Below are 14,637 nucleotides of genomic sequence, written 5' to 3' on the forward strand. Positions count from 1 at the left end.
GCTTCTGGATACATAGGGGAAATAAAACCCCACAACCGAGAGATGCCTGTCCTTCTATTCTCACTGAAGCAGTCTTCACATTGACTGCAGTGTTTGTCAGGGGGTAGTAGAATATCATTAAGCCTATGCAAAGGAGAAAATGCCACCATTCCTGATGGTGTGAACAGACCAGGAGGTACTATGTGAAACAAGCCAAATGCTGACAGGTCTCAAGTGGAAAGGAGGATCTAAAAGAGTGAACAAGAGAGAAACAGTAGAGAAGGGCTTGCTACAGGGAGAAGAGGTGAGGAGATGGGGTTCAAGGAACACAATCTTGCAGTTAGGAGATGAATAAATTCTGGAAACCTCACCCAACACCGAAGAAAAAGAATAAGAAAGTTCTATTCCAATTGGGCCAGATGTCTGTGTTGGCCATCCTTACTGAAGAGTCACCAACATGTAGCTTATGCCCAGGACCAGGGAGAGGACTCCTGCTGGATGACCCAACAGTAGCTCTGGTGAGTGTCTCCAAGCAACCAAGCCTGCCTCTGCAGGCCTGGCCTTTTGCATCTGCTGTCCATGTGAGCTAGCCCTGGGAGAAGCTGCCAGAGCCGTTTGCACCACCTCCCACAGCATGCTGGGGGCAGCCGTGGAGCCACCCGCCCGAAGACAGCTGTAAGCCCATCATCTGGGTGGCCATACTCACAGCCAACTGTCTGGGCCCTGCTGGACCATTACTGACACCTGCAGGTTCGGGTGCCAGCACCTGAGATGCATCTACTCTGGAGGTTCCTGGTCCTCCTCCTGGGATTGCTAGCCTTTCCCTCAGCCCTGCCCAAGCAGCCTTGGCCTGGACTGACCAAGGACCACAAGGATGGCCGGTCCACCCTAGCGAGAAGTGAGCTTACCACTGGGCTTGGTATTCTGTCCATAGGGTGTGGGGAAGGCACAACCTGGGCCCCACCACTGAAGGCTGAGTCTCTTATTTATTTACTTATTTATTTACTTATTTAGCCATTTTTCCAATTCGTAGCACAAGATCTCTGTGTCATTCTCTTTCTCCCTTATCCTCATTCCCACCCCCTTGCAGCCTTGGCAGGAACTGCTGTGTGCTTAGCATGTATTTCTAACTATGTCTGTATCCAGCTGGGCATGGTGGCATGCATGCCTTTAATCCCGGTACCTGGGAGTCAGAAGTAGGCAAGTCTCTGAGTTTAAGGCCAGCCTGGTTTTACATGGTGAGACTTTCAAAATAACAACAACCCATGTCTGCATCCTTTGCAGAAGGTGTTTGTATAACTGACTTGTCATTCACTCCACCTTTCAGGATAAAGATGCCTGCTTCACACTGCTGGCATCTCACTTGCTTTGATGATTTGTTTGAGTGCAAACAACTCCATACCTTCTGTTACCTCCATTTCATTGACTGCTCTCTCAGGACTGTCACCTAGACTGTATCTTTCCGTTGCTGTAAGCAGCAGAGATGAGCGTCCTTGAGAGTGTCCCCACTAGAACATGTGGGAGAATTCCTCTGGGATACATATACCCTGAACAGATAAACTGAGCCCAGTTTAATTGAAACTGTTTGACTCTTAAATGACTGTGCTGTTGTACACTCATTGCAAGAGAACATAGCTGTCTCCCATAGCATGCTCCCCACCACAGGAGGGTATCCACCTGTGCCAACTAGCCAGTGCTGCCAAAGCAAAATGCCATAGGTAGGGTAGTATTGGAGTGGCAATAGCGAAACATAAACAACAGATGGGTTTTTTTTTTATGTAGTCTGTCAATTAGAAATTCAAGCTAAAGGTGATGACAGGCTTGGTTTCTGGGGAGGGACCTGTCTGCAGCTTGTGGATGGCACTTTCTCACAGTCTGTCAGAGAAGGACATACTTGATGTCTTCCTCTTACAAAGATATTTGTCCAATCGGGTGAAGGCCGGCCCTATGAACTCATTTAAATGTATTTACTGCCTTGAAGACACTATCTCAAATACAGTTATATCTGGGGATCTGTTTTAGGTTCCCCCTCAGATCCTAGAATCTTTGGATGCACCAACCCTTTACATAAAATGGTAGTGTCTGCACAGAACTGATGCAAGTCCTTCTTCATACTTGAAACCATCTCTAGATTACTTGTAAGACCTAGGACAGTGGGATGACTTGTAAATGACTGTTGTAGCTCACTCAAGGAATAATGGCAAGAAAAACTGGACATGGTCAAAACACATGTAATTTTTTCCAAATATTTCCAACCCACAGTTGACTGTGCAGACAGAACAGAAGATGGACAGTGCTCCTCCCAAACAGGAATAAACTCCAATTCATCAATATATCATTATGTAGCTTATATTTTGAGTCCTTTTGTGGTATAAGAGAAGGTTTATTATAGATATATGACAGAACACAGCCAGAGGCAGAGACAGAGACATCTAAGACAGTTCAGAATGGCCAGGACCAGACTGCTCTATATTGTGGGAGAAGGGGCGGAGAGCCAGGTACAGCAGGCAGGAGGCCCAAGATCTTGTCACATCCCAGAATTACTCTAGTTGTCTATTTCAACAGTGTTCTAGTTTTACCTTCCATGCTGAGGGTGTTAATCCACACAGTGGACATTTATCACTATGTGCATCTGTGCATGAAAAGTAAAACCCAGCCTCATTCCTGCCCACATGAGTCAGTCCCCAGCCCATCTCATAAATGACTACATTCCCAACCTGAGGACTTACCTGCTTTCAGACCTGTCTCTGCCACATAATACTTTAATTGTTGCTTCATTGTGGAATACTGCTTCTTCTGACTGACATTTTGTTCTTCCCCATGAACTTTCCAGTGTATTGAGTTCCTCTGAAAGACATCTGGTTTCAGTCGCATTGAATCTGTCTGTATATTTAGGGGAAATGAATATACAGACAATGGAAGACCCTGGCCATAGGCTTAGCATGTTGTTAATCAGATTTTACACTATGCCTCATAAAATCCTATAGAAGTTTTGAGCATGGTTTCTCAAGTTGATTCCTTGAGAATTTATAGTTTTTTTTTCTGCAGAGTAAATAATTTTTTAAATATATTCCTCGTTTTTTTTGTTTTTTTTGTTTGTTTGTTTGTTTGTTTGTTTTTTACAACTGGAAGACATCTTCAGCCATAGCTTCCACTTAGGAAACTTTTTTTAAATTTCTTTTTTTAATTGAATATCATCTTCATTTACATTGCCAATGGTAAAACCTTTCCCGATATCCCCCCTCCCCTAAGACCCCCAACCCCTCCCCCTCCTTCTTCCCCCTGCCTCCATGTATACGCCTCTCCACCCAACACACTCCCTCCTCCCCCCCCCCCTTGGTTTCCCTTTGTTCAGGCCTTTGTTGAGCCTTTACCTGACCAAAGACCATTCCTCCCACTATGCCCAACAAGGCCTTCCTCTGCCACATTTTTGACTGGAACTATGTGTGCCCCTTGGTTGATGGTTCAGTCCATGGTAGTCTTAGGGCATCTGGGTGGCCAAAATCATTGTTCTTCCCATGGGCTGTAAACCCCTTCAGCTCCTCTGGACCATCCTCCAGCTCCTCCATTGGGGACCCTATGCCCAGTCCAATAGTTGGTTGATAGCATCTGCCTCTGTTGATCTGTTTCTTCTCTATGGGAGGCATGTATCTTAGTTGGGGTTTTATTGCTGTGAAGAGACACCATGACCAAGGCAACTCTTATACATAAAACATTTAACTGGGGCTGGCTTACAGTTTCAGAGGTTTAGTCCCTTATTACCATGGCAGGAAGTATGGCAGTGTGCCAACAGACATGGAGCTGGAGGAACTGAGAGTTCTACATCTTGCTTAGAAGGCAGCAGAAGGAGACTATCATCTGTGGGCAGCCAGGATGGGACTCGGATTCTACAATGGGTGGAACTTGAGCATAGGAAACCTCAAATCCTGCCCCCACCATGATGCATTTCCTCCAAGGCCACACCTACTCCAATAAGGTCACTGCCTATGGCCAAACATTCAAACACATGAGTCTATGGAGGGCAAATCTATTCAAACCACCACAACATGGAAACATGAATAAGTGCTTAACAGAAAAAGGATACAGTGGGCTCCGCTCTTAAACAACAGTGTGCGCATCGCCATCCTTTCTGTTTCCAGTTATTGCACAGGGCCTCCTGCAGCACAATGCAGAAGGACGGATCCAGAGCATGCGCCTTCTGGACCGTCTGAATGTCTCAGGGACAGTGGCCCCAGGGATGGTGGGCTGGCTGATTAGTGGCATGAACTTCCAGCAGCAGCAAGAAATCAGGTAAGACCTTGACTCCTACTAGAGACTCTGAGGGGCACTCTAGGGATGGGCAGAGGGCAGAATGGGCAAAACAGAGAGCAAGATTTATGAAGAAGGAAGGCATTCAGAATTAAGGAAGACAAGGAACAAAGACAAGGGTAAGAACAATTTGGGGGCCATTGTCAGGAGCTGTTTGGGGAGGTGGTAAATCAGGGAAAGTAGCAAGACCACCTCAGAAGCAGACATGTCTGCACTTAAAGCCCACCTTTGCCACTAACTTTAGGGAAATTGTTTAGCCATTCTAAACTCACCTGTAAAATGGGGACACAGGACAGAGCCTGGTTATCAAAGGAGACCAAGGATGCAACTAGAGACTTGAATCTCCATTCAAGTGGGACATAGCTTTTGTGGCAAATGGGTATAGACCCTGCAGGTCATCATGTTCAGTTTGTATCAGGGTCCAAGGAGTGGTGTGAAGGTCACCAGGCTGCCTCATGGAGAATAGTCTAAGGAGAGGCCAAGATCACAGCAGTGATCCCAGGAAGGAACTGAAGTATCTTCAGGCCAAGGTGGTATGAGCAGCAGGGATAGTCAAACTCGGGCTATATATCACAAAGAGGCCAAGGTGGTTTGCAGATGACAATTTGGGGGTATCGTGTGTGGGAAAGCCAAAGAGCTTCCCTGTGAACTCCAAGGCAGATGACAGGGACTTGGTCTGAGAAGAGCCTCAGAGTCCTAGGATGGCTGCTGTCAACATCTGGTTCTGTACAGCACCATCCACAGTTGTGAGGAATGCTTCAGGAGCCCTTCAACATCTGGCTGCCCCAACTGTCAGAACATTCACGCCAAGCTCTGGTCCTCAGCTCTGCTGCCTAACACTCCTTGCAGACAAGACTGGCCTTGTTTCTGAGTTGTCCTCCCTCGTCCTTGTGGGGGCCTCTGCTTTTTCCACTTACAGCATCAACATTACCAATGTGCAGCTGGACTGCGGTGGCATCCAGATGGCTTTCCCCAAAGAGTGGTTCTCTGCAAACATCACACTTGAATTTGACATTGAATTCAAACTGTGAGTCCCACCTAACAAAGCAGCGTCTTTGGTACACTTTTCCTCCTTCTTGGGGACCTAGAAGCTTGGGGTGCGGTGGGGGCCACAGATTAGGAAGTTCAGACCTTTCATGACACCAACCTGCACTCAAATAGTGACCTAGGATGAGTCACTATTCCCCGAACCTTGGTTTCTTCTGCTGCAGCAGAGATGACACTCGGGGTGGAGGCTGTCATTTGCTCATTCAAACCGGTGTATGTGACGTCAGCAGCTGTGTCCTGCGTCCCATGAAAGAACGGAGGGGAGCCACTCTGACTCCTCTTCTCTCTTCATTCCCCTCCTAGTCAGACTTCCTGTAAGGGAAACAGGAGCTGCAGCTCTACAGAAAAGCTCTTCAAATAGTGGCTTACTCTCAATTCCTGAATTTCCAAGACTCCCGAAATGATATCCTTAAGTCGTTTTCAAAAGTCAGGTCTAAGTCTGGGGCGCCGAGTGGGCGTGGCTTCAGTGGGAGAGCCTGCCTTTACCAGGGCCAGGCTTTATGGTCCATCTCTAGCGCTGCTAAGGTCAATGGCCAGTTCCTCCTTACCATACATAACCCAGGGCCTCGTGGATGCGGGCTGCTGGGAAGACAGTGAGCCGTACTGGGCTTTGCCACACTTCTTGCTGGCCACCCCCACCTCTGTCCATGCTGTTGCTCCTGCCTCCTGTCTTACCACAGGCCCTTCAATTCGAATATAATCAAAACGCATGCCCGCATGGGCCTCGCTGCAGAGTCCTGGCTGGAGAAAGACGAGTTTGGCCGGAGGGAGCTGGTAATGGGCAGGTGCCGAATGGAGCCCAGCAGTGAGGGTTCATCCATATCCACTGAGTAAGGCCTTCCGCTCTCCCGGGACAGCCCTGCCTCGTGAGCGGCTGTGGCTTCATATCCCCACACCCTCATAAGTCCAAAGCAGACGTCATCCCTTTGCTAGGACTTTCTCCTCCTGTTCCCCCCTCCCAGAAGCCAGACCCCTCCTCCCTGTGTTCCTTGTATTCCCCCTGTTATCCACCCACTGCAGAAATACCTTTTGAAGGTGGAACTCTGCTCTCTCCCCTAAGGTCCTGCTCCGAAGCCTTTGAGGGGAAGTACGAATTCAGACATGCCTCTTGGGCCCCTCTAGCCTCACTGCTGCCTGGCTCTGTGGACAGTTTTCCTCCACTGACAGTCATTCATCTCCACACCCCTGTGCCTGCACATGGGGATCTTTCTTCCAGAATACCTTCCTGGCCTTGTTTAAGCACCCCATTAAGAGATCCCCAAGTATTTCCCAAGAATCTCCTAATGCCAAGCACCCTGCCTAATGCTAGAGACACCGGGGTGAACGAGACAGAAACAAGAATTTTATGAGCTCTGGGGACTGACCAGTCAATTGTCCACTTCCATAGGCCACTGCAAGGGGTGTGCTAATTTCTCTCTGTAATTTCCAAATGCCGAACCACAATACTTTTCATGAATGCCTGCCCATGTATGCATCAAATGTGGTAACTGCTTAGACTGTGGCAGACACTGACAATGTAGAAGACCATAAACTCTAGTGCTCTCCTGCCAGGGTCCTAATAAGAGTTGGCACTTGTTCCTATGTGACCTTGGCCATGTCACGTTACCTCTCTGGGTCCTCATTGACTATTCCTAACAAGAATACCTTCCTAGATGGCCAAGTGAGAATTCAAGAGCGTGTTCAGCTCATACTTCCCAGTCTTGGTGTAGCCTGGACCGGTTCATTCTGTCCTAAATTCTCACCTCTTCTCCTAGGGCAGCCTCACCCAAGATGAAGCATTTTCTCCACAACCTCAGAGAAAGTCTGGGGAAAGTTATCCCAAATCTGGTAGAAAGTCAGGTAAGTTAAAGGACATTACCCTGTGGGCATCTGTGAATCTGAGGATCAGGGTACACATATGGGTAACTTAGGAGAGAACTTCCACCACTGGGCTGTGGAATCTGACAGCAAATATCAGTAGCCAATGGCAAGGGACAGCCACCCTAAGTGTCTGTGTCCTCGTGTGTAACACAAGCACAATTGAAGCCCCCACCTCAGAGAGTAGGTAAACATGGGTGTAATGTGCAGGCCTTCTGTGGTTGGCTGGGTCCCGCTGGAATCCAGTGGTGCTGATGCCCCCTACATCAGAAACTTCAGTTCCTTCTTATCCCTGGCTGACCCTCTGTCTGTGCTGGGGGCATAGGTATGTCCTCTGATTGGTGAGATCCTTCGGCAGCTGGATGTGAAGTTGTTGAAAGGCCTAGTGGGTGAGTATTGGGGTCCATCCTGGGAGACCTCCTTGGAACTGGTAGATACCGAGGGAGGAGCCACAGCTCTCATGTGCTGTGAGAACATATGATAAGTACTCTTTGCAATGCTCGCCCACCATGTGAGTCAGGAGAATATATAGCCAACTAGGCTGTATCCTACCAAGTCCCCAGACCAGAGATTCTAGCTTCCCCCAAGATCTCTGCAAGTCTAGTAGGGCAGGCACTCCCCTATCTAAACTCAAGACAACCCTGCTCCAGGGACAGTTAAACAACTTCGACCCACCCTCGCCCTGGTTGATCTCACAGTCTTGGAAATAGAGGGCAGGAAGTCATTTGTCAAGGGATGTCCTGAACAAGTGATGGGAAGAGAATGCTCCTGGCTCCAGCCCTTGAAGGATAGATGGGGAAGAAGCCCCTTCTCTGTGGACCTGGGGTTTAGAAGGATCACCTAGCAACCAAGACTCCCCTTCTCCTTTCAGAACAGATGGGTGCTCATAATCTTGGTCAACCCTGAATCAGTCAAATCTCTGCTACCAGGCTCAAGGGGCCTCCCATTGCCTGCCACTGGTCAGAAGGAGGTACTTCCAGTTGAGATCCTAAGTCTCAATGTGTGGCTTCTGTTGTCCCCTGGAAAAAATGACCCCCAGGTCCCAAGACATTCTGTCCTTTCCAACAATAAACTCTAACTCTGAACCATCTGAAGAATATACCAGCCCAAGTCCCTTACACACTCCTATACCCCCACAGCACCCCTACACAGACCCTCTACCACCACCTCAGGCTTTAGAGCAAATATCCCTAGTTTGCTCATCATCCCAGTAATGGTGAAGAATGCCCACCATAGCCTGTTGTTTGCAGCCAGGGCCCTTGCTCAAAGCAGGGAGAAGCCAGACTCATTTGCTCATCTAAGTTTAGTTGAGCACTTACTGTGTGCCAGGTCTGTTGCTAGGCTCCCAGAAGGCACAAAGAGAGCATAAGAGAGCAGAAATGCAAAAGAGACCCCGGATCAGACCAGATTCAGCTCTATAAAGGCATGAGTCCATGAACAAGTGGTGTCTCCAGCCCCAAGGCAAGACATGGGATAGAGGACAAGCTCAACAAAGGTTCAGGGTAAGATTGGTGGATAACTCCCGACCTGAAGACTCACTGTCTGTGTCTTAGACAAAGGGCATCACCATTTGAGCCCTTGTGGGAATATAACTTCTGTAGGACCCATGGCACATGCCTGGCATCAGGGAAATCACCCCACCACTTTAGGAAACTGGCAACACTCAATCAAGCTGAGCTTAGCTTAGTAATGTGGCAGGTTCACCACAAACTGTCAGAAGACAAGGGTGCCATGGCAGCATTGCACCCAACAGCCGTAAAGCAGCCATGTTCCCAAATGTCCCAAGGATGGACAGAAGGGAGAGAGGTAGGAGAGTCACTGCCTGTGTTAACAATGGTGACAAAAAGAACTCTCCACCTCACACGGCCCTACAAGTGAATCTTCCAAAGTTGCATCAGAAAAGCCGGACCTGAAGAGCATGTGTTGCAGGCCCAGTGGCCAGAAGTCAAAAGCATCACAGCTGATGCACATCTCTGGGGGGTCAGGGTGATTACAGTAGGGCGGGGCTGGGCAACAGGGAGGGACTTCTAGAGAACTGGTGACAGAACGTGGGTTCCACCTATGGGGAAGAGTATTCAGTCTGTGGAAAACTCATTCAGCTATTTGTGTGTATAACTTTTTCTGATCATAATGTGTTTCTTTGTTTGAGTTTTATTAATCATTCCATTCGTTTACATCTCATATGATATCCCACTTCCCAATTACCCCTCCACCAACCTCCAACCCACATTGTCCTCCCCCCTCCCTTTTGCCTGTATGAGAGTGCCCCCACCAACCCACACACTGTCCCCACCACTCCAACATCCCCCTATTCTGGGACATCCAACCTCCCCAGGGCCAACGGCCTCCCTCCCTTCTGGTTGCTGTCAGGCAAGGCCATCCTGTGCTACATATGTCTCTAGAGTCATGGATTCCTCCAGGTATATTCCTTTGGGAGAACTAGATAGTCAGGCCAGCCTGTGTTGTTCTTCTAATGAGGTTGCAATCCCCCTCCGCTCCTCCAGTCCTTCTGCCAGATCCCCTACCAGGTTCCTATTTAGCAAGCAGCATGTGTGTGTGAGTACATGGAAAACCACTTGCAAGATGTTTTCCATGTGGAAAATGTTTATTCAAGGCCGTTGAATTCACTGTTAACTATTTGTCTGTGAGCTACTCAAAATTGAATGCTGATTACCATGCTAATTCATCACAGGTTAAGGATAAATATCACATGTATTAATAATAGTAACATGGGCTAGCGAGATGGCTCCATGGTTAAGAGTGCTTTACTGCTCACCCAGAGGTCCCAGTTTCAGATCCCAGCACCCATATTACATGGCCCACAACTGCCTGAAATTCCAGTTCCAGGGGAATCCAGTGCCTTCTTCCAGCTTCCAAGGGCATACACGTGGCATATATACAAATACTCAAATAAAAATAAATCTTTATAAATAAGTAAGCACTCGTAGGTCTTCAGCATCTCGTTAAATGCCTCCCCAGCAACTCCGGATATACAAAATTGTCACCCAGCTTACACATGAAAGTTGTGAAAGAAAAGTTATTTGCCTAAAGTCACAGAGAGGAACTGGCCTTGTCAGCCCTGCTAATCCCATTAATCATACAGAGGCAGGTAGATCACAAAGCTTACACTCTTGTGAACCCCCCACCCCAAAATCTCCCCTTCTTCCCTCCCGTCTAAGACCTCCCGAGACTTCCCTCCCACCCACCGGGAATATGATGAAATCAAGGTTCAGTAGAACTGAGAAACTCAAACAAGGTAGTGTCAACCGCTCGGAGATGAGAAGAGGGCCAGAGAGCTTCTTGTCTCCATCTTTCAATTCAAACTTCCTAATCCGCAATGCCTCACTGGGGATTTGCAACCCTAAACGCCATGTTCCTGAACATTCCACTTGATAGCCTTTGGCTTGCAGGGCTCTTCCTGCTCTTGAGTCAAAAAGCAAACACAGGAGGGCCAGGCCACAAGGTTGTCTGCTTCTGTGGGGGACAGCCTTTGTCTGCATTCCTCTTGGCACCTTCCCGCTTGTCTTAAGGGCTCCATCAAGATGTCTCTTTGTGTTTGCCAATTCTGTCTCCATAGCAAGAGTCACAGAGGCAGAGGCTCAGCCATCACACTTGCTCCCAGAAGAGCTGGTTTGAATACAGAGCCCTCTGATGTTCTTGGGGACCACAGTGGCAGATGCTTAATACAGAAATGTAGTAGCCAAATAGTCAGAACTTTTGTCCAGGGCCTGCCTCTTGGTACCTTAAACCTTCCCTGCCCTTTGGTGTCCAAGCAGACTCTGAATCGGGTATGTAACTAGGGCTATACCACCTTCCCCACACACTAACCTCCGCCCTGGGAGATGTTTGTGGTTAATTCCATGTTAACTCTAGGTGAGGTGACCTAGCTCAAAGAGAAGAAGCCTTGAAAACGTTCTAGAGATTTCCCTTATGGTCCCTGTTGTAATAGTGATGTACCTCACACTCTGAAGTCCACTAAGGCAATAGACTTTAGCTTGAGTTATTACCATATCTTTTAAATTCAAAAACGGATGAAACAAAAGAAAGAGATAGAAAAGGGTGTGAAGGAAAACTACTTCCCAGAGTCACCCAGCTTCTAATGAGCCCTGCCAGGTTTAGCACTCTGAGCCTGCTGACTCTGGTGCAGTGGCCCATGGGAGGTCTCCAGAGAACATGGCAGTTCTTCTGGAACAGAAAACTTGTTCCAAAGTCTGCTTGCAAATTTGTCCTGAAAAGCACTGAAGGAATACACCTGTTGTCACCTCTCTCGGTGAGGTCACCTCAGGCAGGTCACAGCCTTCTCTTAACCTCAGTTTCTCTCAAAGGACTAAGGCAAGTGATAGAAGTCCTCAGTGTCTCCTAAGAGGCATTTGCTGCTGTTTGTTCTTGATGCTGGAGAAATCTGTCTCAAGGCAAGGGAAGTTTGCCTGTGGCTAACAGTGCTTGAGAAGGTCCATTAGACCCATGTTCTCATAAAACTCTCTCCCTCCTTACCTTCCTCCCACCATCTTCTTCCTCCTCCTCCTCCTCCTTCTTCTCTCTCTGTCTCTCTGTCTCTCTCTCTTTCTCTCTCTCCCTCTCTTCCTCCCTCCCTGCCTCCCTTCCTCCTTCCCTCCCTCCCCCCCCCCCCGCTCCTCTCTCTCTTTCTCTCTCCCCAACCCTTTTGAAAACCTCCCCAAATTCATCTCCTCTGTATCTTTCCTATGTTCTAGAGAATGAACCTGGGAGAAGTTGCATTCTTTTAACAAGAAAACTCAGCACTGCTCTTTAAAAAATGGAGCCGGGGTGAGGTGGGGCTGCATGAGCTGTATTCTAGGAGACTGATTCCTCTCAAGCCTCAGCAAATTGTCTCTTTCTGTTCTTGGCTGATTTAAGAACCAAAACAAAACTGTGGTTCACACACACACACACACACACACAGAGAGAGAGAGAGAGAGAGAGAGAGAGAGAGAGAGAGAGAGAGAGAGAGAGAGATTGCACCAATACAGGGTCCTAAGTACAGTGTATGGGAAGGAGGGGAAGGAAACCACCCACAGTTTCTTTGGAGCACAGTAGACCTCTCAGAATCTCCTGTAAGGGAAAGATGGGTCAGCTTAGCTGTGTATCCTGCTGCTGGGTACCTGCTCAGGAGAGTCCGTGCTGGAGCAGCAAGTGTGCAGGGCATGGACCTCCTTAAAGAGTAATTCCAGCAGAAGCAGAAATGAGGCGTCAGTCCATACAAGTTCACACTGAAAGAAGAAACTTCCTTCACCAAATGCTCCCTTGATGTGTTTGCCTGTTCTTAGACCCTTTAAACTCAGGACAGAGTGTCAAAAGCAAGCATCTCAGTGTGTGAATCAAGAGTTCTCACCGTAAAGACTAGACTGCTCCCTATGTCGGGGTAGAGGTGGGAGGACTGCAGGAGAACCTGAAGAAAACAAGCTTCAGTGGGTCCATAAGGTACGACACACTCCCTCCAAGACAGAACTCAGTATGGAGGACTCAAGAAGCCCCACAGACATGCTGAGTGTCGGGAACAGAGAATGCCTCTGCCCATACTCCTGCCCAGGACCAAGACAATAAATGACCCAAGGAGAGATGGTGAGCCAGAGGGCTTTGGTGGGACCAGCAGCTGAGCTAACAGCCCTCCCACCATAGTTCTGCCTGAGCCCTACAAAGGGGAGGGGCACAGACAAGGTTGTGTGTCTGTCCAAGGAGAAGATAGTAAACAATAAATGCTAAATCAGAAGAAGCCAGGTGGCAGGTGACATCCCTGATTTTCTAGTCAAGAGCAAGGACAAGCCTCTGTACACCTTGGTACAAGTAAATCCCTGAGACAGGAATGAAGACTTCTGTAAATGAACAAAATACTATCAGAAATGGCAGGTAAGGTGCTGGGGATCTAAACTTGAAACTCAAATTCTGTGGTTCTATGGCAAGTACTTTACCTGCAAATTCATCTCTCCAGAAATAGCAGGTAAATCCGAAGATTGTGTACATAGCTACCTTCCCAAGCAAGATGCACATGAGCTCAACAAGAGTGCTCCCCCCAAGACTCTGAGGTGTGAGGTCATCTTCATCTTATACAAAAGGAAGGCATTCCCATGATGAGTGACTGAAAGGTCGGCATACAGCTGAGACCCAGCTTGCCTTGTTTTCTGCCATAACCCATACCCAGCATCCTGACTTCAGAAATTTCCATTCATTGAACACACAGTCCCAGCTCTCTTCCAGGCCTTACCTGCCTCCATTTACCCAAAGCAAGAGCCCGTGAAGAGCAAGACCTACTCTCAGAGCAGGCATAGGGGCCTGCCTGCAGTCCCAGCACTCAGGAGTCTAAGCAGAAGGATATGTTGAAGGTCAGCCTGGGCTTCATAGTGACTTCAAAGCAATCCCACACTATCTAGCATGGCCTGGTTCTCAACTCAAGACCTTGGTCTATCCCTGACTCAGTTTTTCCCTCTGCAAAATGGACTTCACAGGCCTAAGTAGTGGATAACAATGCTTCATTACTTTATCTGAGGAGACGATAGAGCTAAGAGACCAGTAAACTGCAAGATCCCTCAAGCCTGCCAACTCAGAAAGATGTTTCCAGAACACAGAAGTGAGAAGTGTAGTATGGGAAATCAAAATAGAGAGCAAGTATGGAGAAGGGTCGAGCCTCAGTTTCCCACCTTGCCAGGATGAGTGGACCTGGTGCAGGTTAGAGCCTGGCAGTATCTACTCCTGGCATTGTTTCTTTGCTGTTACTATTCAATGAGTTGGCACAATGGTTCTTTGCCCCTCAGAACCATTTGTGCTAACTGGGCCTCGGTTTCCTCCTCTGCAATGAAACAGTAGTGACCCTTCTGTCCCAAGGTCTTATGTGCATCTGCATACACCAGGGCTCTTTAAAAGAAACATCCTCCCTTGTACACACATACACACACATGAGATTTAGGGGCCATCAAGATGGGGAGGGCAAATGTAGTTTGACTCCTAACACTGTGGGAATAAGAGTTTGCCAACTGTAGAAAGAATGGGACTGGGGGACAAGAGGTCACAAGCGACAGGAGCAAGGCAAAGGTCCCTGAGTGGTCTGACTGGACTGCTCCTTTCAACACGGAAAATCTGATCCTCCCACCACTTGTGAGCATGGGTCTCCAACCAATGCCTCATGCGTGAAACCGTGAAGTCTTGAGTAAGCCTCCATCTCAAATGTTCTTGTTTAATTTGTGGACCAAACAGCTTAACTGACTCACCTGTTAATATGATTGACAATTATTTACTTTGGAGGGCCCTGAAAGACACTTCCAAACTACAGAAATTGGAATTATCTCTAAGCCCATCATCCAATATCAGGTTTCCCAATTTTCATTCTATAAAAGTGGGTGATTCTTCCTTGGCAAAGTAGTAGAAGAGTCCAAGACGGCCACTGAGACCTTGAGACTCAGGTGAGACCTGTCCCTTCCTCCTCTCCACAGATGC

At 48.0% G+C, this 14,637-nt stretch overlaps 1 protein-coding gene across 1 annotated transcript; it reads left to right on the top strand.

Moving 5' to 3' along the window:
* Window positions 1–750: 750 nt before the first annotated feature.
* On the top strand, window positions 751–8,097 carry Bpifa3 (BPI fold containing family A member 3). The gene is made up of 7 exons (XM_052181542.1): window positions 751–877; window positions 4,119–4,269; window positions 5,207–5,314; window positions 6,015–6,164; window positions 7,089–7,173; window positions 7,517–7,580; window positions 8,063–8,097. Exons 1-7 carry the CDS (start codon window positions 751–753, stop codon window positions 8,095–8,097), a joined length of 720 nt encoding a protein of 239 aa, XP_052037502.1.
* The last annotated feature ends 6,540 nt before the right edge of the window (window positions 8,098–14,637 follow it).

The sequence above is a fragment of the Apodemus sylvaticus genome, chromosome 5, assembly GCF_947179515.1.
Source record: "Apodemus sylvaticus chromosome 5, mApoSyl1.1, whole genome shotgun sequence".
In the NCBI taxonomy this organism is placed as follows: domain Eukaryota; kingdom Metazoa; phylum Chordata; class Mammalia; order Rodentia; family Muridae; genus Apodemus; species Apodemus sylvaticus.